At 36.4% G+C, this 25,304-nt stretch overlaps 1 protein-coding gene across 3 annotated transcripts in view; it reads right to left on the reverse strand.

The window, feature by feature from the left end:
* The window catches only part of tanc1a (tetratricopeptide repeat, ankyrin repeat and coiled-coil containing 1a), a 161,308-nt gene that overhangs the window by 111,621 nt on the left and 24,383 nt on the right, over nucleotides 1–25,304 (reverse strand). For all 3 annotated transcript variants that reach the window (XR_015493221.1, XM_087256687.1, XM_087256686.1), the window contains exon 2: nucleotides 25,073–25,183. Coding sequence is in view for 2 of the 3 variants with exons in the window: in XM_087256687.1 (XP_087112813.1) it covers nucleotides 25,073–25,136 (64 nt within the window). In the remaining variant the exon portion in view is untranslated. The remainder of the gene's footprint in view (nucleotides 1–25,072; nucleotides 25,184–25,304) is intronic.

The following is a 25,304-nucleotide window of genomic DNA, read 5'->3' on the forward strand; positions in this document are numbered from 1 at the left end:
TTAAGACCCTTTTAAGACCTTTATGAATTAAATTTTAGACTTATACAGGGCTAAACACTAATGATTATTTCTAATGTCCCGGTTGGCCCAATAGATTTATTATTATTTTTTATGTAATTGTTTGCTTGCCACGGAAAAAAAACTAATTAGTTATTTAGTAATTAGTTATTAGTTAAAAGTAATTTTTGTATTTATTTACAAAATAAACCAAAGAATGAATGAGAGGTAAAATTAAGTGCATTCAGGACCAAAACAACATCACAACCACATGTATTGTCAGATTTTGTGACAATAAATAAATCTTGGCTGCTATTGTCATTATGATTTGTGTTTTATTCATTTATTTATTCGTGAAATAGGCATAGGTTACAGAAATAATTTACTTGAGCATATAGCAGCAGCCAATAGCCAAACATAACGTCATAATTTTACCTGCAGTGCTAATTTAAGACATCGATCTGCCAATAGTATCCGATCCGCACTAAATTCACACACCTAATTATTAAACCCCCTTTACAGAAATGTACTTTACTGGATGAACAGAAATTGGGAAAAAATTAAACAAGGAGGCATATAATTCGGGGGGGCTAATAATTCTGATTTCAACTGTACATATAGACTATATTTCATTTATAACACAGCAAGCTTGACATCACAAGCAGATCCAAATCAAAGTGCTTTGAAACCAAAAGGTGTACGTGCTTTATAGGAATTTAAAAGTGAAAGCAAATTTCATCCCGCTGCACTATTTATAATAGCCTAGAATGCTCATGCTCGCAACATTCAAGAGCAAAAGCGTAAAATGTGTGAACATGCATTCAAAGCGGATGCCTTCAGTGTTCATCGTGCTCGAGAATGAGCAGTAGGCTATAACTGTTGCATGTCAGGAGGATTTAAAAAAAAAAAATAACAGCTCGACTTTGGGAGTTGATTTCTGTTCTGGAGTCAATTCCAGTACTTGGTCTGTTGAGAGTCGAGGAATCGACTCTTTTAGAGTCGACTCCCCATCCCTAGCAAATGGCAATGGTAAAAAATAGCTCTCAAGTGCCTATATCTGTGTGTTTTCATAGAAATACTGCAATTCTCAGATGGTTTAGGAGGAAACATGGCCATTTCACTTCGGACACAGGTAATGTTAATTTAAAAAGACTTGTCATTAACTTTGTTAGCATTTTATTTTCTTAAAAAACATGTTTTCCCACAACAATTCACATAAGAATTCATATGATGCCAGACTTAGATATACGGTTTGTTTGACTCCAGCTTTGAGACTAAACGTGACACTGGCCATTGGGTGGAAAATTTGCTGGCACGGCTTTCTTTCCTTTTATTGCAGACCCGTGGTCAGTCGCCTCCTAATGCAGCCCAGCAAATCAAGTCTGACTAATGACAGTCTGCTCCACAGAGCTCTGATATAATTACAGCCCTGCATTCATAACACTGAGGTCCTGACCAAAATACCAACCAGAGACTCCATTCATCAGACATCAAATATTTATCAGAATATAAATTCACTTGAAATGAGGGTTTGGAGCTGGACGGAGTCCTTGCTGAGTCCTATATTTAGTCAAATGTGGAGAGACTGAACCTCTTGTGCTGCTGCGAATGGATTCTTAATGTGCATGTGGTGTAAATCAGGTATGATGGTCTTTTCAGGAGTATCAGCAAGTGAGGAATGTTCAACTAAATGAAAATATTAAAGAAAAACACACACACACACACACACACACACACACACACACACACACACACACACACACACACACACACGCACACACACACACATACACACACACAAGGACAGAAATATAGAAGAACAGGGATAGAAAGACACAATAGAGGAAACTAACTAAAAATAAAAAGAACATCCCTTGTTCACACTTACAGGATGTTAATAAAACAGCACAGGCAAGGACAGATGTATGACAACAATAGTGAAGGAAGAAAAACAAGGTTAAGGCTGAAACACAAAGAAATGTACAGATCGTATTTCATAATGCTATTTTTATTACAATTAAGAAGAGAAAAGCATAGGGAAATGTAGTGTAACACTAATAGGGAGTGTCACATTTTGAAAATGTGTCCAGGTTCAAGATGAAGCCCTTTTAGATGCACACACACACGCTCATACACACACACGCAGAATTCTACATTAGACCTGGTTTACTAAGCATTTAGGAAAAAACTAACGAACAAAGAAAAATATATTATATATATTATATAGCAGATATAAATTGAAAAAATCAAGTCATTTTTAACAAACTTTTTTAAAAGTATTTCCTTTAATATGTTTAATACTTCTGTAAGACTTTTCCCCCTTTTAGTTTAACTGCTAAAAAAGCCATTTTTAAATACTTAAAAAACATTTTTAAGTTCGATATATAGAAAATATTTAGAGTCACAAAATTAATGTATTTCCTATTGACCTTATTCTTCCAACACAGGCTCATTCTGCAAATGTAGCACTATATACGTTTCTGGAAATTGCAAATTTTGTAGGCAAAAGTACATATGGCTGCATTCAGTCTTTATATGAACGCTACTGGGTGGTATGACGCCGTTCCTTTTTGTGCTTACCAGCAGACCGCTTAACTCTGTATGGACGGCTTTTCCGCTGTTACCAGTTTGCACAATTAGCTCATCATTTACGTTGATGTACTTGAAAGTCAGAGAAGAGTTGACCATGACAACAGGGTTTGAGTCCGGTGAAGAACGGTTCCAGAAAGCGGGTAAGACAAAAACAGAAGCCAAAATACAAGTAAATAACGGTAAGAATGTGGTAAAACCTGAAAACATAGTAAAAATCCGCCGAGGACTTTTCTTTTTCTGGATTGCTTTTTAAAACTTTTGGTTGGGTTTAGGGAAGTGGGTGGGTTAATCTGTGCTTTTGAAAACGTTTCAAACTGACATTTTATTATTATATTATTCTGCTTTTTTCTGTATATTCATGAACACATTTGTTTGTAGAGCAAGTATTTTGACTGTTTATAATTCCTAATTTCATAGGCAACTGAATCAGAAGTTCTTAAACAAATCGAAAAAATGACTGCACTTCCGCATTTTAGAAGTGTCAATATTACTGACTAATAACTTGAATCAGAATGAAAAAGTATATATTCCACATAAAATAGGCATTTAAAAACCTAAAAAGAAGATTGTAAAAATATTTAATAATAATAATAAAAAAATTACAGACCACTTGACAATTCTTAGTTTCTCTATTTATTATAGAAAGTTATGTTTGAGTACAATGTAATTTTGTAAACAACTTTTAAATAAGTCTTTAAATTTTTTTTCATATCTGTATGTAACATCCTCATATTCGCAGGTCACTTCAACCTAAAAATCCATTACTAAAAATCATCCTCTCTCATTTTCTCCCATTCAACTTTTATCATAAATAGTTAATATACTGCATTAAAGTATATTTCAACATTACTGCATTCAGAACGAGAACAGATTGGCTGATGACTAATATAACGTAGCCTGCAGCCGCAGAAAGAAATTGTTGACAAGTGTTTTTGTCCCTAAAACAAGACATGCAAACACACAGATGGACGACAACATCTTGAAGTTATTAGCCAGATAAAAATCAATCATCCATAACCTCCAGCAACTTTTTTTTTTACTTTTAAATGACTCTGCATCAGCCTCTTTTTGTAATAATTAAGCTTCATTTTACTTTTGATATGAAAATGTCCTGCATTTCTGATGGCAGGAGTTGGCTCAGTCCAAAACCCTTTGTGTGTATCATACTGTATGTCTGCTGTGTTTACCTGACATGGAGGCCACAGTATTTCTGCCAGAATATGCTGAAATGCACATGCTGACCCGCCACCGCTGAAACTGCTTAAGCATTTCAAAGAATGTTAGCCATGATTAGCTCACCCATCCGAAAGCATGGCCAGCTGTGTTTCTAGTAATGAGATTAAGCCTTGTTTTACTGGAATTCAATCTTATAATCTCGGACAAGATCACCATCAAGTAATATGCCAGCTTTTGCTACAAGCAAATAATACAGTTTAGAAGACGCCAGATTTTAATTAGCTAACATATCTTAACATCAACAAAAACATGACTTATTTATGATTATAGACTGTGCTAATACGCACTGTAAAAAATTCCACACAATTAAGTTAACATAATTGATTTAAAAAATTTAAGTGGGTTTGCTCCAGGTGCTTCGGTTTCCCCCAAAGTCCAAAGACATGCACTATAGGTGAATTCGGTGAGCTAAAATTGGCTATAGTGTATGGGTGTTTCCCAGTGCTGGATTGCGGCTGGAAGGACATATGCAAAAAACATATGTTGGATAAGTTGCCGGTTCATTCCGCTGTGGCGACCCCTGAGTAATACAGGGACTAAGCCGAAAAAAAAATGTCTGAAAATATCACAACATTACTGATGACCCACGGAATTCAGATGGAGGGCAGGAAGAGATTCTTCTACATAGGAATCACTATCAAAACATTCAAATGTTTCTGTTTTATGTTGTTTAGAATTGTTTTAATCGGCCAAAATAAGAAATGCAGAACAGCTTTTATCGAACTCCAAAAGTTTTTGCTTATAAAGGGGGAAAAGTTCAAGAAACTGGCTAAAAAATGGAAGAGAAGGTGGCATGTAATAAACATTTTTTCAGTACATCCATGTGTACAAACTTTTTTTAAAAAGCGGTAATTCTTTTCACAGCACCAATAAAGACTGCATACAGGCCTAACTTTGTCTATAAATATGTTAATGTGTTATCAGGGTATATGCAGAAATCAGAATGTGAAATTCAATACCTTTTAGGACCTTTTTTAAGACACTTTCCATTTATTTTAAGACCTAACTAAGGTGGCTTAGTTAATACTGTAAACAAAGCAAAGTGATGCCAAATCTAGCAGGATTTTAGCAATTTCATAAACTGCACAGCTTAAATTTGTCTATAAAAGATATATTTCTGTACTTTTCCGGTAAAGATTATGCTCTCGATCTTATCATTAACGTTTTTGCTTTACATTGTACATTTTTTATACACAAAAATTAGTTCCTAAGGACAATTCCTGGACTTAATATTTTCCATGCTGAAATTTCATCCTTTGTTGAATCTCTTACATTTATTAAGAATAATAAGAACAATACATTTCTTAAAGCTTATGATAAAGGTTTTCTTAATGATTGAGGCTTTGTAAAGGTATTTTCTCTCTCTCTCTCTCTTTCCTAACTTTTGTTACTATTTTTTTCTCTTCAATGCAGTGAAGCATTCAATACAAAATTTAATGAATAACAATAAAACACAAAACACACACAGCACTGCATAATTGACAGGTAAAATTCAGGCAACCTTTATCATACAACTAGAAATTGTATAATCCAAAATTATACAAAAGTAAAGCCCATGTAAAATAGCATTTAAGAATTTTTAATACTTTTTAGGGCCTTAAATTCCTCTGAAATGGTTCACGAATTTTTTTAATACTTTTTAAGACTCCGCGAACACCGTGGTTATAAAAAAATCAGATATAAAGACCACCACACTTCAAAATCTGGGAGAATATAAATAACGTACACTGCCATGTAATCGCTGCAACGAAATATCCTTCTTGTAGTTGGAATAATCAACCGTCACGTGAACATCGAGATGTGCAGCAGTGGTGAATGTTTGTTGATGGTAAGTTCATTAAGTTCATTCCCCTTTACCAAAACAGTAAAAATAATAATGTAGATATGCGTCCACGCTTTTCATCTGTTATTTCCGGATGTCTGAATGTTCCGCATGGGAAAAAACTAACAGTATAGTTATTTATAACAAACATGTTTTTGAATCACATAGTAAAGTGTATAATGTGTACAACTCTTTGCTAATGAATGCTACAGAATACTGTAGTCTAGTAAACTGATAAACTGTAATAAATAACGTTAATGTAAACTGCGGTGCACTGTGATGGTGTATAATTATAGCGTAGAAAACTGAAGCCTACTGAATATTTTGTTTATTACTACAGTTTTGTACCACAGCAACAATATCATTACTACCACAGTTTAATTCGAGTAATTATCTATAGTATAGCTTCCAAACTATTTTTACTGTATTATTTTTCATGTGACGTAATAGCTTGTATACAGCCTTGATGACTTGATGCAAATATATTTGAGTTTAGTAGAAAACTCTCATGATATAAGGATCATGCCCAACATATGTGATTATTTACTATTGATATCTCCTTTGAAATATGATATAAATTGCAAAAATACAGACTTTTTCTATGTCTCCCATTCAGTTTTTTACTTACTGTCCTCTATCTGAATTTCCTATGTCACAAAAACCACGTGATTAAAAAACAACCTTTAGGAATTCAACTTTCTATTTGTCAAATAATCTTAGAAAATGGATATTTTCCACAAAATAATTTAATACATAAAAATACAGATTTTAAAAAAAGGAAAATAATTCTGAAGGATCATGTGAGACTAAAAACAGGAATAATGACTCCTGAAAAATGAGATGAGAACAAATTGTTCCTGTTACATCAACTTAAATACATCAAAAATTTGATTAGAGTCTTATTTTTACTCTCAGAACAAAATAAATAAGTTGCATGAGGTTTCTTTATATCTTTATGGAGCTTGATTGACATTCTAGGCTGCTGTTATCCAGTCTGGGCTCAGAATCTGTATGTCAGCACTTCCAAAAACAGAAGATGGAAAACTCCAATATCTCACCCATTTGTCTGAAAGCCTGCGTAGACCAGCTGTCATCCACCCTCACTCAGATCTACAACAAATCAGTGGAGCTGTGTGAAGTCTTGACCTGCTTCATCCTCACCCCAAAGAGGCCCAAGACCAGAGGATTTAATGATTTGAGGTCATTTGAGAGCCTGCCGTTGGTCCGCTTAAAAGATATCACTGGACCCAATTGCTAACATGTTTATCGAGCAAACATGCCAATGGATAATGCAGTCATTATGCAACAACACTACATCCTGCAACATCAGGATAAACCAGAGACTTCTGCAAGCACACTTTTTGTGGACTTCAGCGCAGCATTAAACACCATCATCCCCAACCACCTGCCTAAATCATGGATGTGCAATCCTGCCCATGGGGAGCCAATGGCCTACTAAGTTCAAACAATCTCAAACACAGTTGTCTGGATGTTTCTAGCCAGTCTGCGGTTCTTGATAAGCTGGTTCAGGTGTCTTTAATTAAAGTTGAAGCTAAACTCAACAGGACCATGGCCCTCCAGGATCAGGGAGAAGGGTCTGGCTGCAGAGTTACACTTGCACCTTAAAGTTTGCACTCTCGGACTTGCACGCTCAGACATCCACGCTTGCTATGCAAGTGAAGTCATTAACAATAGACACCTGCATCTGTCACATCACTTGAAATCAAAACAAAAAAACCCAAAGGTAAGTTTCCAGTTCGTTTGCATTGACAGTGACGACGTTGTCAAATAATTACAAGTACTCAAGTTGTACACCATGACAGATTTCATTTTATTTTATTTCATTTTAAACATTTCAAGGAGTTGTAGTATTACAACTAACAGATACACATTATGGATTTACAGCAATGATTCTTGAATGACTTGGGAAACAGGTCCCAGAGCGATTGCAAACAAGAATGCAGACGTCGATGCACGTGACGTGGCAGGAGAGTGCAGAGCTCGTTTGCATGAAGTCCTTAACTGAAAATCCCACAATTTAATAAATAAACGAATATATATGTGTTAAGTTAGCACGTCTGCGCAAACGTGCAAACATATGAAATCGCAGTTTCAGAGAAGTCTCCACATAATCCCAGCCCAGTTTTATGGGTCCTCCACATATAATGTCGAGATCGTCTCAATAAGGGAACATCTCGACTCACTTAACGGAAAGAATACAGCACAGGCGATGTGTACACTACTGCAAGGCTGTTGTAAGGAAAGCATTTGTGGTTTGTTACGATCTGTTTACGTAACTATAGCAACTGCGGCGCCCGTCGCCATACAGTATGTTGCCAGAAACTACAGTAGTGAAAGGCTTAGAAAAAAAGGCACTTTGGTAAAAGGGTGACAGATAAGAAGTTTGTTGCAACGATCTTAATGAAATCCGTTACCTCAGATTTTTCCCGCCTCAGGGCACACCCTTAAGTTAAATTACTGAAGGACTTTCATGCAAGTGGCCACAGGTGGGGATTGTAAATGACGTCACTTGCAGAGGAAGTGCGATTGCCTCAGCGTGCAAGCCTGAGGGTGCAAGTGCAAATATGCAGCCAGACTCTATTGGGATCAGGTCTTGGCACCCCTATTATGAATTAACCCAGCTTTTTTGTGCCCACCTTCATCTGTCAGTGGGTCACCAACCTAAAGACAGTCAAGCAGCAGCTCAAGAGACAAATTTGCTTCCAACACCCACTCCATCAGCCCTCGTGTCTGCAGTGATGTGTGCTCTGTCAATTGCTTTTTTCTCTGTACCAAAGCCAGAAATCCCTATGTATAAAGTACACAAGCTGTATAAGGCCCAGAACCAGCAAGTGCTCCCCTTGCTGGAAAAAGATATTGTGCAAGAAAAAGAGTTACATTTTAGAATTTGGCTTCTATACTATAAATATGCATTCCATCACTTTCGTTAACTACTCCTCTGTCTAAAAGATTCTGATTGCTCAGTTGCGACATTCCAAAGTATGTTATTCTCAGATAACAACCGCGTTAATTACAAACACAGGCTCATCTAGGTACTTCGAATCATCTTGACCATTAGTGAATACGTTCATATCCATATGCTTGTCTGTCACACTGCTATTTTTGAGTTTTATTTATTAGTTTGACTAATACATGTTAGGGTATGCCCCATTCAGCAGTTTTAATTTCTGTCAGCTTTGCCTTTAATTAAAGAAAGAATAAACTATTACAACTCTAATTTAACAAAAATCTTTATATTATTTAATTGTTACAGAGGTTTAACCCACTGTTGTCTGTTGACAGAGTAACAGTCCCAAGAGAATGGATTAAGTGGTTGGGGGTCATCACAGTTGACCACAGTTTGGCTTGGGGCCCCTAGAAGTGCAAGATCAGCACTGCTCTACAAACCAACAACTGCACTGCAAATGATCCTTTTGCCAAACTCATGAAGTTTGCAACTTACACCACAGCTATCAGCCTCATCCAGTCTGCAAACAGAAGGGAGGCTGAGAAAAAGCCATGCCAGATATTGTACTTCCTCGCACAACAGAAGAAGGTCAAAATACAACAGGACCTGCTGACAAAATTCCACTCAACCTTCATTAAGTCTGTTCTATGTACTTCAGTAACTGTCTGGGCTGTTTTTTTTGTACCAAACCAGACATCAGAAGGCTACAGTGGACAGTCTAGAAGGCTAAGAGGATTATTTGTGCTCCCCTGCAGACCCTAAAGGACCTTTACTCCTCTAGAGTGTGAAAGAGGGCAGGTAAAATGACCATAAACACACCCTGGCCACTGTTGCAGTCTGGTCAGTGAATCACATTGCCAAAGCCCGAGAACATCTAAGCATAATAGAGTTAATCAAGCCATGCTAGTTTTTTGAGGTTGTTTGAAGTGCATAATATAAAGCTTCCTCAGATTTTGGACATTTTATTAGGGATGTCCATATCCAATCATGCAGTTTTAGACTTGTTTGGAATCGGACGTTACCTCCCAATCAGGACTCTACATACAGTTAGGCCGTACTCACACTAGGTACAGTTGCCTCGAACTAGGCCAAAGCACGCTTGTCCCCCCTCTCGTCTCCCCCGACGGCCCGCACTCACACCATATCGGGCCTCGGCACGCTTACGTCATCGCTGCTGCTCTGTTCAGTGAGAAGCGCTTTCTATGGCAAGCCTTTTTAGCATTTAAATCTTTGTTCTGACTCCATAAATATATTTAGAGATATCTCTAATTATATTTTGACTAGTCATAATTATAATTCCACTACTCAGAATGACAGTTAGAGATATCTGCAATTACAATTGTACTAGTACGAAATCAGATTGGAGATATCTGCAAATATATTATGACTAGTCATATTCCTCCATTGACTTCCATTGAAAAATATTTGCAGATATCTCTAAATAAGTTTTGATTAGTCACAATTGTAATTAGAGATATCTCCAAATTAATTTTGACTAGTAACCATTGTAATTAGAGATATCTCTAACTGAGTTTTTACTAGTCATAATACATTTGGAGATATCTTTAATTCGTCATATTTAGAGATATTTGCAAATATATTTGAAGATATCTCTAATTAATTTACTAATAGTCGAATTACAGTTGTAGATATCTTGAATTAGATTTTTGACTAGTCAAAATTCATTTGGAGATATCTCTTATTACAATTGTGACTAGTCAAAACTCATTTAGAGATATCTGCAAATATTTTTCAATGGAAGTCAATGGAGGAATATGACTAGTCAGTCATAATATATTTGCAGATATCTCCAATCTGACTAGTCGAACTGTAATTATGACTAGTCAAAATATAATTAGAGATATCTCTAAATATATTTATGGATAGTCAGAACAAGGTTTAAATGCTAAAACGGCTTGCCATACGCTCTCACCCAGTAGCACAGTGGAGATTTCTCTAGTTATATCGTTTCAGTCGTTTGTTATGCAGTGACATGCAGTCAAATATTTCGCCAAACAGTCCTTAGGGATGCAGGGACACGCAGTCAGATATTTCACCGGACAGATCCGCCACTTTTGGCGCTCATAAACAATCATAAAGCTCTCGTGCTGCAGGAATGAGGAGGTCTGCTGAAGGCGCGCAGCTGCCGTGCTGTGAGGAGTTCTTGTCTTTAATAAACTACGGCAGTTTGCGTTCACTGAACAGTAAGAATGATTAATAAATCCATATGAAACAGCCCCTTAAAAGTCACGTATCGCTTTCAGTTTCGGGCTTTGGCACGTTTTGCGCTCACACACAAGCGTACCGTGCCAAAGCCCAAGTGAACCGCGCTCAGGCACACCTCTTCCAACCGGGCCAGGGCCGGCCAAGTGAACCGTGCTTGAGCCCGATTCAGTGCACTCACACTTCTCGAACGGGCCGAGTAGTGTGAGTAGGCCCTTAAAGTAAGAATTATTAGACCCCCTGAATTATTATCCCCCCTTGTTTATTTTTTCCTCAAATTTCTGTTTACAGAGAGAAGTTTTTTTTAACACATTTCAAAACATAATAGCTTTAATAACTCATCTCTAATAACTGATTTATTTTATCTTTGACATGATGAAAGTAAATAATATTTTACTAGATATTTGTCAAGACACTTCTATACAGCTTAAAGTGAAACTTAAAGGCTAGGTTAATTAGGTTAACTAGGCAGGTTAGGGTAATTAGGCAAGTTATTGTTTAATAATGGTTTGTTCTGTAGACTATCGAAAAAATATATAGCTTAAAGGGGCTAATAATTTTACCTTAAAATGGTTTTTAAAAAATTACTTTTTTCTAGCCTAAATTAAACAAATAAGACTTTTTCCAGAAGAAAAAATATTATCTCAAATACTGTGAAAATTCCCTTACCCTGTTAAATATCATTTGGCAAATATTTACAAAAGAAAAACAAATTAAGAGGGGGGCTATAAAATTCTGACTTTAACTGTATGTATGTATGCAATGTATGCATGTATGCATGTATGTATGTATGTATGTATGTATGTATGTATGCATGTATGTATATATACACACACATATTGATACTCCTAATTGTAAATAAGATTATCAGATTATGCTACAGGCATATGCGTAGTCTTTAAATCTTCATTTTAAGCAAAATCAACCTATTTATTTTATTTCATTTAAATAGTTCATTAGTTTTACATATTAAGTAACACATAATTATTATCATCAAAGCAACATAATTACATTAGAAAATCTAAAAACATTTCAAACCTTGAAAACATTAGATTAAAATAAGCATTTTTAAGGATTTCCAGCATCCATAAGACCTTCGTTGATTATAATCTATTTTATCGCTATTGCTTGCTTGTCACATGATTAGTTAATGATTTAGATTACAATCCATTTTGTCAATTAGTTTTTGCAGCATTTAAAAAAAACACAATTAAAATCAGGATGTAAGAATGTTTCTTATTGGTGGAGAAAATCTTGTGTACACAAACAATCAGATTCTGCTACATAACATAAAGAGCCCCTGCTAAGTAAGGAGAAACTGGACACCAGAGCAGCTGAGATAACATAGAAAACACTCCTGAAACACACACTCACACACACACCACTAGCCTCAAAACATAAACCTTACCCTGACATGCATACAATGCAGATAGATCAGCTTTCTGCACGTCACTCTACTCCCCAAGATTTATACCTGAGGACAGTAAAAACTCAAAAACACGCTGTAAACTCAACATCTTACGCCGGTGTCATGCTAGATCACTCTGCACTGTAACCCAGCATCAAACAGAGCCCTGTTTTTAAAGCTAAATCCTTCCTGATCCAACCTTTACAAGGCCTTAGTTCAAAGGCAGGAGAATACTTCAATCTGACATTCCAAATGAAAAAGGGTCAATCCATGAAAGCAGAAATCCTGTTTCTGTTTCTTGGAGATTAAAGAGCTCAAACCCACCAAAAAAAGAAGAAAATGAGAAAGAGAGAAAAACAAAAGAGAGAGAAAGAACTGAAAAGGAGCAACAACGGAGACTATATAGAACATTAACATGTGCTGACTGATAAACAGATTTTAAGAGGTTGGTATCCATTATCTGAGGGAATTTTAATAAATATTGTGATATCTAAATTTGAGTTGCTGATAGAAGGAAATCGCATTAAAGTTATGCTTCGTCTTTTGAGTTGGTTATTTGTTTAAATTATCTTTAATGAGCATAAAAAAAATCTTTTAAAAGTCAAAAATGGCTTTCAATGAATGCTACCTGACAAAATTCTTGACGTTGATCCCAGTTGTAAGAGCAACAAATAATAACTTTACTTATAGTTGATAATTTTTTTCTGATGATTCATCTGTTGAACTACATCCCAATCATCACAAATACTGGAGAAGACCTATTGGAACCCGCATGGAACCAAGATTCTCACTGAAATTGTTGGGGAATTCATTGTGTCTTCATTAATTTCTGATGAATGTATTACTCTAATTTAAATGCTTATTTGAGTGATTTCAGTATCATTATTATTATTATCGATTGTATTATTACCCATACCTGTGGCATTATAATCAGGTATGTGTGCTTTGGTAAACAAAAAAGTCATTCTGTTTAAATGCAGTCAGAGATAAGAAGATAAATTAGAAAAGCAGTATTAATTTCACAAGGAGGGTAGATTTATGGATGCAAGGCCATAAGGACATCTGCGTTCTGTTCTGTAACTCATGATAAGGCACACCTGCATGTGCGCCCACATTCATTTGTAATGACTTCTTAAAAATATGAGTACCCATGAACTTCAGCTGAACTTACAGTTGACAGCTCAGTGGACAGTGAACAAGATATATTGTTTATATTGTTGAGCATTGTTTTTTTGGCTGAGTCATCACTTTTGAAACAGGAAGGAAAGGTCTTAACTGGACATGGGTAAGACCCCTGAAAGACCCTGAGACTATATTGGTGGTGGGCACCTGAGAGGTTTAAGATCCCATAAGCGGAGAAGCTGATGGAGGTGCGTAATGTGTAAATTTGGGTGGAGTATTATTACAGAAATGTATTTAAATTTTGAGCAAGTCTATGTTTGGGAGACATTTAAACGACCTGTCTCTGTTGTTACTGATGCTGTAACAATAAACTGCTTTGTCCTAAAGACTTCGGAGATCTTAGGCTTTGTCATTTTTTTTTTTAAAAGTTTGACTTACAGACTTGGCATATTTTGCAGACCAGAATCTTTTTCCAAAACAAAGTCATGAAAGTTTGGTGAAGGAAAATACATGGTTTGGGGTTACATTTAGTATGGGGGCGTGAGAGAGATCGTGGAGCGTGGATGGCAACATCAACAGCCTGAGGCCCCTTTTGCACTAATACATTTTAGTTTTAAAACGGTGTTTTAGAATGAAAACGATCCGCGTCCACACTAGCGTTTCACCCAGCGTTTCTGAACAATTCTGAATCTACATTAAAACGGTGAAAAAAACACATATGACGTGACCATACATAAACACTCTGGCATGCACTGCAGTGTGCTTTGAGCACATACCCATATGAGAGCTGTGCATGTCAGACTGTTCATCAAGGATCTACCGCTAGATCTAATCTCACTATATTTGTTAAACGTAATATTTAATTCATCTTGTTGTGTATATCTAACATCATTTTCCCCAACTTTGGTCTTTTGAATTTATTACTTGTTCTCAGGTACAGGTTTTGGCTAAGTTAGGTATATATATTAATTAATGTACCCACGGACACTGATTCTGCACATCTGACTGATTGCTTTACCTTTCTTTCCTTTTGTATAAGTGTGGCGATGTAGTGGCGCAGTAAGTAGTGCTGTAGCCTCACAGCAAGAAGGTCGCTGGTTCGAGCCTCGGCTCAGTTGGCGTTTCTGTGTGGAGTTTGCATGTTCTCCCTGCATTCACGTGGGTTTCCTCCGCGTGCTCTGGTTTCCCCCACAGTCCAAAGACATGTGGTACAGGTGAATTGGGTTGGCTAAATTGTCCGCAGTGTATGAGTGTGTGTAAATGAGTGTGTGTGGATGTTTCCCAGAGATGGGTTGCGGCTGGAAGGGCATCCGCTGCATAAAAACATGCTGGATAAGTTGGCGGCTCATTCCACTGTGGTGACCCCGGATTAATAAAGGGACTAAGCCGACAAGAAAATGAATGAATGAATGTATAAGTGTATGGTACGTTTTACTTTAATACTGGCCATTGTTGATTATTAAAACTGATATTCAATGAAAGACAGGGTATGTTTAGTATTTTCAATGAGAATGAAAGGAGGCAGTTATGTTCTTAGCTCCGTTTTGTAATCAACATGCATAAAAATGACGGTCATATTATGTAGCTACACGACGCCTTAACATTGATCATGTCTGTTAAAATACAAATATCAAAATGAAAATAAGCAGTTCCTTACATCATGTTTTCATTTTATCGTTAAGATAGTGAAACAGCATAGCCAGGGTGATGCAAATGAGGTTAAAAAACACTGTTCCCTTTGAAGATTTAACCAACGTGTCCTCGGGAGTTTGTTTTCCATATCAGACTTGCGAAGTCTGAACTTACAAGGAGAGGATGCAGGGCTGAACTGTGTGTAAGCTACTTAATATTGAGAGAAAAGCCCCAAGGTGGCGAGGCAGTGGCGCAGTAGGTAGTGCTGTCGCCTCACAGCAAGAAGGTCGCTGGGTCGCTGGTTCAAACCTCAGCTAAGCTGGCATTTCTGTGTGGAGTTTGCATGTTCTCCTTGCATTCACGTGGGTTTCCTCTGGGTGCTTCGGTTTCCCCACAGTCAAAAGACATGCGGCACAGGTGAATTGGGTAGGCTAAATTGTCCGTAGTGTACGAGTGTGTGTGTGGATGTTTCCAGAGATAGGTTGCGGCTGGAAGGGCATCCGCTGCGTAAAAACTTGCTGGATAAGTTGGCGGTTCATTCTGCTGTGGCGACCCCAGAGTAATAAAAGGACTAAGCTGACTAAGGACTAAGTGAATGAATGAAGCCCCAAGGCGAATGTCTGCAGCCCAACCTCCATTTTCAGATGTCTCTGTTCCCTTTGCAGATTTAACCTACGTGTCCTCGGGACTTTGTTTTCCATATCAGACTTGCGAAGTCTGAACTTACTAGGAGAGGATGCAGGACTGAACTGTGTGTAGGCTACTTAATGTTGAGAGAAGAGCCCCAAGGCGAATGTCTGCAGCCCCGCCTCTATTTTCAGATGTCTCCATTTTCCCCCATCCACACTGACACGGAGCAGCAGCATTTTAAAACCAAAATGACCTCTTCAGCATTTTCAAAACGCTCCATTTTCGGGGCTCGAAAACTACAGCTTAGTGTGGACGGAAAGTTTAAAACTTATGAGTTTTAAAACTAAAACGTATTAACGGGGCCTGAGGTATCAAGACATTTGTGCTGCCCATTACATTACAAACCACAGAAAAGGACAAATTCTTCAGCAGAATAGCGCTCCTCTTACTTTAGCCTCCTTATCAAAGTTCCTGAAAGCAAAGAAGGGCAAGGTGCTTCAGGATTGGCAAGCCCAATCACCAGACATGAACATTATTGAGCATGTCCGGGGTAAGATAAAGGAGGAGAAATTGAAGATGAATCTAGAGGCTTTTGCCTTTCAGATAAGCCACTTCTGATACCAAATGGTCAACTAGAAGTCAAGTTATTATTTGTCATTTCTAAAACTTGGATAGATGACAAAATTCCTGCATTTTATCTGATTTTTATTGTTAACTGTTAAAAGTATGTTTGCATCTCCATTGTGCGACAACACTGACAACCACATTTACAAAAAGTTTGCCTCAGACCAGAAATTAGTGCAGTAGAAAAAATAGCAACCATTTTGTATTAGTAGGAGTTTAACTTGCAGGCACAAAATTTATAGGAAGAGAGTACTTCAATTACGCAACATGATTAACTAAGATTTGCAGTAGACATATTTGTGCCATTATTTAAAGGCCAAAAAAGCAACAAGCAGCATTTTTTTCATTAAATTATGATCCAAAATGATGTAGTGATTTAAGGGAAATGTCAATTCTAAATGCCATTTAGTTGTGCAGAGGATAAACAAAAAGATGTCAATCTAATTAAAAATGTATCATTTAACTCTATGTTTCACATGGTCTACCCATATTTTATGCTTTGGGTCAATGGCTTGGTAAACTGCAAATGTCAATCTCTAATGGAATCAATTGTGTCTCAAGTGTCCCATACATCATTTCCATTGCTGCACATGTACAGCATTCCTAATCAGTCATTTATTAGGTTACAGATTATTTATGATGCATTATATGATGGCTGATTATGAACGCAGCAGACAGAAAGGCATATTTGAACATGTAAAAAAAAAAGAAAAAAGGACCTTTGGTTAGCTATTATTACATTTCACTTTTTTCTTTAATTGCTTATTAAATCTAACTAAGTGATTTGCTGAAATGCTGCAATGACCCCTTTAAATACGAGATCAACGTAGCGAATTTTAATGCTCATGTCGCTGGAGCTGTGAACACAGACAGCGCTGTCACCAAGGCGGCCAGATTGAACTTTGACCGAAAGCCACAAGAGAATCAAAATAGTCGGAAGTCATTAATTTTCAATGAAAGCCTATATATATTTGAATGAGAAATTTGAATGAGAATCACAGAAGAAACCATTTTTGCAGCATAAAAGTAGTTTTTATTATAGCCGATATTTTTTTATTTAAAAAAAAAATCTGTGAAAGTATGTACATGAAATCTTATATTGTTGTGATCACTGTCTTCTAGGCTAAAAGATGAAACCATTTTGAAAGATGTAAATAAACACACTGTGACTTCTAGCCAGTTTTGAGGAAAACATGACACAGCAGGGTTGCAATTAAGCCACACATTGTTAGACACCAATTAAACTAACAAAATATTTTTTTGAATTTTATGTGTAATGTTCAAAACTTTTTAAATAAAAAGTTTTTTAATAGAAAATATTTTTTATAGAATTTTTTTTTTATTGCTAATAATGCAAATAAATGCATTATATACTAATGGTTAAATGGATAATAATGCAAATAGATTCAAATGTGTTTATCCAATAAACAAATAAATAAATAAGCATACTGTGCTGTGTAGAATAAAAAGAAATGAGCCAATTACTGAGGAAATTTAGCTACTATTTAAAGTAAACAGAAATTAAATTAACTGTGTGAAATCTGCCTTTATAAGCTTGTGTTACAACTAACCCCCTGTCTGTTACAACTTGCCCCGCAGGTGGGGTAAATAGTATAATTTTTACTCCTCGCACTTTTGCCAATACTGTACAGAAACCACAGGTCCGGCGATCATAATTTCAGTGCTCATTTGTAGGAGAGGCTTGTGTGTTATTGGTAAAAATATAGTTTGTCTAACCCCATTAATTTGTTAATTATTTAACCAAAACCAAAAAGTGTTACGTTGTGCCCCGCTCTCCCCAATTTCTGCTTTAGAATATTTCAGAAATATGGACACATATTGGATAAGTGGAGAAAAGTCACACCACACACAACAACTTGATTTTCCATTGTTAAATTAATTTGATAAAAAGAAATTCGCAAAATTCACACTAGAAAGCACATTTTATGCAGTAATGTAACTTATTTGCTGATATGCTGCAACGGCCCCTTTAATTACGAGATCAATGTAGCAAACTTTGACACTCCTGTCGCCTCGGTGTGAACGCACAGTTAGTCTATCTGAAAAAAAAAGATCTGAGCGAATAAAAATGGTCATATTTGAAGGCAGAAAGGTTTCTCATGACCTCACTACTTGCGTATCTGGTGCTTTTCATTATTACTATCGCAACTGAGAACAGAGCTCGCAGGCAGACGATCCCCTTTAAATAGAGAGTGCACGAACGGCGTCTGATCTGTCATGTGTGCTGGATAACTCTCTCCATCCCCCTGCAGCTAACATAAGGTGTCGTAAATACTTCATGAGCAATATGTCTCTTCAGAGGACGCGCTAGTGTTGTCTCTAACCGACAGAGACTTCATGGGCTGTCAGTATTTAAACCAGAGGGAGTTCAGCCATGTTAGTGGAGCAGATTTGCACATCGGAGAATGAACAAAGTGACAATCAACTACATTCAAGAGGGGAGGACGTACGAGGGAAATCATTCATTTGCAGTCTTGGAGTTGGATTAGCGGATGAAAAAGTTTCTTGTATGTGGGTCAGGTAGTGTTTGTTTGGCTGCTCTCAAACTTGTCTTGACACACTTAAATGAGTGAGTGAAGCCGAGATGAATGAGGTTAATTGGAACACGGCTCCATTGAGAGGCTCCATTGGGAGAGAGGTATCGGGCCAGCGATGGTGGTGAATTCAGCGAGAAGCCCAAGCGGATCGCAGGGTGTTCTTGTAGAACTGGGTGTCATGACAACATGACATCAATGAAGCAACCACTGATTTGTTACAGTGGTTGATGTTACCAAGAGAGTCAAAGACAGTCCAAAGTACACTGCATGATGCAAAATTCTGTAATCAGCACAGTACTTTATGTGTGAACCGTACTCAAGAGGTTAGAGCTTCTGCCTTTCATTTTGGAAAAGCTTTAGTTTTTTTTTTTTTACTTATTTATGCTTTTGAATTGCATTGTGGGACCATGATAATTTCTCCAAAAGCTTTTGATGTTAAAAATTTAGAATAAGTGACTTTTATTGACATTTGTAAAAGTTTGAAGTAGGGCTGAACAATATATTGTCTGAGGATTAATATCGCAATGTGTGTATCAGCAATAGTCACATAAATGGATTAAATTATTTATTAAAGATTAAAACATGAAGATATCATTATTTTTTAAAAATACTTATACAATGATGACCATGTTATTTTACATTTGACCGTTCAATTTCTGTACTTGAATACTGTTAGATTCCACAGAATACCATAACTGTTTGTTTATTTATTTTTGCTTGTAACTTATTATAATTTATCCAGATGCACTGCATAGAAAAAGACTTAATCATCCCAGTCGATCTAAATTAATGAAATCTTTCTAAAGAGAGCTATTCAAATAATCTGGTGAACTCATATTTATATTGCATGAAATATCACAGCAAAACAAAATATCACAATGTCACTGGAAATAAGCTCCCAGTACATTTTCAGTTTTTTTACAGACTAAATTCTATAAATATTATTTCTTATTATACAGTAGCTTGTCTGAAACTACTAAAATGTCAATAAAAGTTACTCTGTTTAAACTGCAGAGTTGAATGTAACATCAAAAGTGAACAGAGTATAGATAAATGTCCCATAATGCAATGAACAACCAAAAAGTCAAGGGAAGATTTTTGGCCAGAGGAGAAATGGTAATGCCAGACTGAGCCTGTTTTTTTTTCTTTACTTTTGTCAATTGGTGAAATTTGCTTCTTGCCACTGTCACAACTGGCTTGTTTGGTTTGAGCTGCGTATCAATGGATTTGCTCTTCAGTGTTTCAGCAGTAAAATTTAAACTACACTGAACTACAATGAACTTCAACTTTAAAAACTGGACAGAAGCAGTTTCAATTTACTAAAACATCTATGTTAAGCTGAATTGACACAATCTACATTGTAAAAGCTTTAACAATAAATTATTGAATTGAAAAACATAAAACACACCAGTGGCCCTATAGGCTATGGCCTTTAAAGTCAGAATAAAATCAAAATATAGAGCAAAGTTATGAGCACTTAAAGAAGTTATTAGCACTTGTTATAGGTGATGTATTTGTTCACATAAAAGTGCAGTAGGTGATTGTCTTCAGAAACATTTTTGTTGTGCTGGTTGAAAGTCTCTTCACATTCCATTAGTAATGATTAAAGTAAATGATCTAAATGTATTTATATGTATTTTGATCTTCTGGGAAACGCATAAAACTAAAAAATGTTCATCCAATTAAATATTGTCGGGCCGACAATTCCCATAATTCTGAATTCCCATAATTCTGAAAAGTAGCCCAAACTGTCTGTCAACAAATGTAGATTTGAACAACTGCACACACACCATTCACATAGATCTGCTGATGCACATTTTCATGCAGTCGCGTGGACACGAGTGACAGTGGTAAAAACAAATTTAAAATTCTGAGTCAATATAGGAGTTCCTTTTGCAGGCTGGAGGAAGAATGACACCATGGCTGAATTATTTATTTTAGACAAGTAATGTTCTGTTTTAAAACTATTTTAGTCACGCAAAGCTGATGTAGATTTTGTTGTTATGAATGGGTTATATGCACAGACGTGTTGTTCAGCAACTGAAATCTCCCAGTAAAAGATTGACGTGACTATTTTCAGTTATATTCGGGAGCTTTTACATCATCGATATCGTAGAATTTTGTTTAGGTTAACAACAAAACATCAGTAAATAGCGCTATTCTGCCTAATTGTTAGCCTGCATTACTAAGGTGAAGTTTCATTTACATTGGTTCATTTTTTAACAACCTGTGATGCGCTCTCTATATTGTTTACCGCTACTCTGAATATTTAGTCTGAAATAGCATGCAAGTATGGCTTAGTAATAAGTGTAATTCCTGCACGCCGCCAAAAAAGCCTGTGAGAGAGTGAGCCTGATGAGTGAGACTGATGGGAGAGTGATGACAAATTTTCCTTGCTAACTACATAACTGAAAATGTGCTATATAAACGTTCAGAATTGTAGTATTATAGAGTACTATAAAGTTTTTCTAACTGGCGAACGACATGATTTAGTGGGTCTCTGTCATTTTTATTGTGCACGTTCGTGATTTCAAGAGGCGTGGCTTTGGATGATGAAGATATTATACTAACTGGTAAGCATTTAGGCAGATTACCTACTGAACCTTCAAGTAATAATAAAAAATAATTTGTCCACATAATCTTTTATCAAATATCAAAACCTTTCCACCAGATTCATAAACATCTTGCAAATAGCCTCATGAGAAGAGACACCAGAGCATCACATCTTTACATAGATACATAGATTTGCAGCAGACAGACTGAATAGTGCTGGCAATGTGCAAAAAACTAATAGAAGTGTTGCCCTCCAAATATTTTATCGAACATCAAAACCTATCTTCCCTCTCAAATTGACTTCAATGGTCACATGGTCACATGAAATGCCTTTTGAGAAGGGCTATAAGGCCTTGTCTTGCTTATTCTCTGCGTTCATCCATTGGTCAGTCTTCCTCCATTTTGTAAGCAACACCCCTCTTCTAACATTCCAATCAGTTCTTAAAGATAAAATAATGTTGGGAGTGATGTAATTGAGGCTAGCAGGGGGTGCTGAACCCTCTACTGGCTCATCATTTGAGGCAAAAAAGAAGTTTAAAAAGCTTGAAAACACTCCAACAGCCCTTTGCTGCAGTAGGCAGGGTTGTAAATGTGTCACCCTGCTCGTATGTACCCCTATATAAAACAATGGCAGCTGAGAGAGAACAGTTTCATAAACATTTGGCAAACAGCCTTCAACATGAGAAGAAACACAGCAGAGCATCACAACTTTACACAGTTTTCTATCTGAAGTGGACAGACTGAATGGCGCTGCTGGTGTGCAAAAAATAAAAATAAACTAACAAAAAAGATCTTTTCCAGAGATTCCAAAGATTCTTGTCTAGAGTGTCACCCCCGCCAAGCCTTTAAAAACTTTCACCAAACGATTGTACATGTGTGGATACATATGCACCAGCTCTTCTACTCGACTCTTATTGTCGAGTCATGTGGCTAATGTTGTTGTTTTGGATGCCATTCTCCTGTCTGATCCATGTGGCAACATCTAAAGCTTTTGGACGAAAGATCAAGGTATTATAATTAAATTCAAAAGCATAAATAAGAAAATAAAAACTTTGAGAAATTAATCGGGTGGAATAAATCACACTTCAAAAGGCAGTGGAGTATCAAAACACACCCACTGATTCCAAAATCCCAAATGGACCACTGGAAGCTCAAAGAGTTTAATAGCCAATCTGAACTCCTCCAAATGTGCTTTGTTGAGCTGTTTCAAACAGCCAAAACAAACTCAAAAAGAACTTTGTTTTGGCTGGCTTTTATTCAAATTTTGTTTATATGACTGTAAAGTGCTTTGGGCGTATGGCGATACACATTAAAATGTGCTATATAAATACATTGCTTCCTTCCGTTAACATGCTTGCTAATGTGCCCAAATCCCAGTTTCTGGAAATGACAGTTCAAATTCCACTTAGAACAGGATGAATAGAATCTGTTTTTTATTGATGGCATGCCACAGAGTGTAACCTAGGCCATCTAGGAAGAGCTGTAAAAAAGTAACCCTCACTGCCCTGGCCTAACAAATATTATTAACAGTTTAACAGCTGGTTTAAATCACACTTGTTTTGGTGCAAGCACATCCAGAGGGGTTACGCTGAAGGTGAGACATAGATAGACGTGAGGTTTACGGGGGCTTAGTTTAACAAAGGCCAGGCTAGTGCCACTACAGGTTAACCTCAAGAAGTGCACACTGTAACATCCTTGTTAGTGTGTTAACCACCCATGCCAGAGCTGCAAATAAAAATTTCACTTGTGGCGGTGACAGAATAACAAGGGCACATTTTTTTACAACCATGCACACAATTGTTTCTGCACTGCTTGGTTTGTTGACAAGGGGGCACTATTTTAATGATCTAGGCGCAAAATCTAAAGCGCATGACACAAAAGCAATAGGGCGTGTTCAAAACCACTTTAGCTATTTTAAGGACGTAAAAATGCGGTTTGCGCTCTGGCGCATGGTCTAACAGGGTTGTGTTTATTCACTTAATGAGTTATGGGTAGGGCCAGATGAAATCTGCGAACATTTTTTGCTATTTCTGCGCAGAATTTGGTAAAAATCTGCGAATTCAGCCAGAATTATTTTGTGAGTATCATAACTAAAACTTTAATATATGAAGTAAAAAGTAATACCTTTTTCACTTTTATATAATGTTTAAAATGGATATTCATCTAGATCCACTTTATTTGGTAAACAAAGCAAGTCTCTCAAATAATATAACTACTGAAAGACAGAAAATATTACTTTACACACTAGATTGTAAATAAATAATATAGATATTTTCATATTAGTCAATTAGTCAATCGTCCATTTGGGTCTAGTTATGGGTGTGTTTTGAGCATAACATGCATTAAACCAATCAGAGTCTCATCTCCAATTCCCTTTAAGAGTAAGTTGTGTCACACCATGGCACATTTGCTATTTACATGGCGGACTTTGCAAGTAGAAAAACTTAATGCTTCACTAGTGAAAAAACAGACCATCTGCAGCGCAAGGATAAAGAATGAGCCTCCTCCATTCAGCCTTTTCACTTTCTCTTTAATACACCTTTACTCCAGAGCAAGAATAAAGAATGAGCCTCCTTCATTCGGCCTTTTCACTTTCTCTTTACTACACCTTTACTCCAGAGCAAGGATAAAGAATGAGCCTCCTTCATTCGGCCTTTTCACTTTCTCTTTACTTCACTTTTACTCTTTACTGCTTTAATTTCGTGGATTAGGAAATGGTGGAAGCTCACTCCACTAAAGATATCCATTCATTAGCCTAAATATTTAATTTCATTCATTAAACGCAAAGATGTTTTAAAACTATTTCCTAATTCAGTTATAATGTCCTATTCTTATGCCCCATATAGTGACGCATATATACGTCTCCAAAACCCGACAGATGGATAAATCTAAACTTGTTTTTATTAGAACAAATATTAATATAAATATACATATAATAAATAATACTGCAAATAATAATAAACTTTATGCAAATGGTCATGAATAAACTGAAAAAGCCCCCTGGAGATGAAGAAGGCCTTAGACCAGCATTTCAGTTGGTCAATGGCGCAGTCTATTTAAGATCCTCAAAATAGAAATGCGCCAACAATGTGCTTTAAACTTCCTTTTTAGACCGCCACACCCATAAGCCCATAAAGTGGTGAAAATGGATTTATTATTTAAATAATTTGGTGCAACATGTGAAAATCAGGGTTGTGCTGGTCTCAAAATATCAACAAATCGTGCCAAATCGCACCATACACGTCTTGCGCCTTAATTGCATCTTATATGATAGGGCCCAAGGTGTCAATATTGTATATAATTGTAAATAATAAAGACAGAACATTAACAAAAATGACTGAAGACAGACAAAACAACAAATGCTCACACTAATGAGAGTTTGTGCAAATATTTAAAATTGTATAAAAACTTTTTTTTATCTATATTTTAAGTATAAACCTTTTTGCATGACAAATCAGTGTATGAAAAAACTTTTTTGAAGATTATCCTGGCCTTTATTTTAAGTATAATGGAATTCATACGGAAACTAGCACATTTTTTTTTAAATTACTTTAAATGTAATCCATATGATTACTATAATAATATAGAAGATCTTAAACAATGTACCCCTGCATACCAGCAAATTCCACCACTGCCAACAGCAAAGAAAACTTCAGAAACAGTTAGAGATCTCATTTTTCTTTCTTTTTAGTCTTAAACAAGCTTACCTGCATCTCTTTTGCTAGCTCGTCCTCCTCCCTCTCGACCCTTCTTCAGAACTGCCTTAAACATGGCTCAATTCCCACCTTTGATCTGTGAAGAACTGCAGTCCTTTGTTCCTGCAGAGGCACAAAATTATCGAAGAAAAGGCATGTTTAGAAAAAACAATGCATGGCAACCATTGAAAAGAAAGAAGATCTGGACAATACCACGATTACTTTCGGACAAGCAATTAAAACA

The sequence above is a fragment of the Danio rerio genome, chromosome 6 (assembly GCF_052040795.2).
Source record: "Danio rerio strain M-AB ecotype USA chromosome 6, GRCz13ab, whole genome shotgun sequence".
Taxonomy (NCBI): domain Eukaryota; kingdom Metazoa; phylum Chordata; class Actinopteri; order Cypriniformes; family Danionidae; genus Danio; species Danio rerio.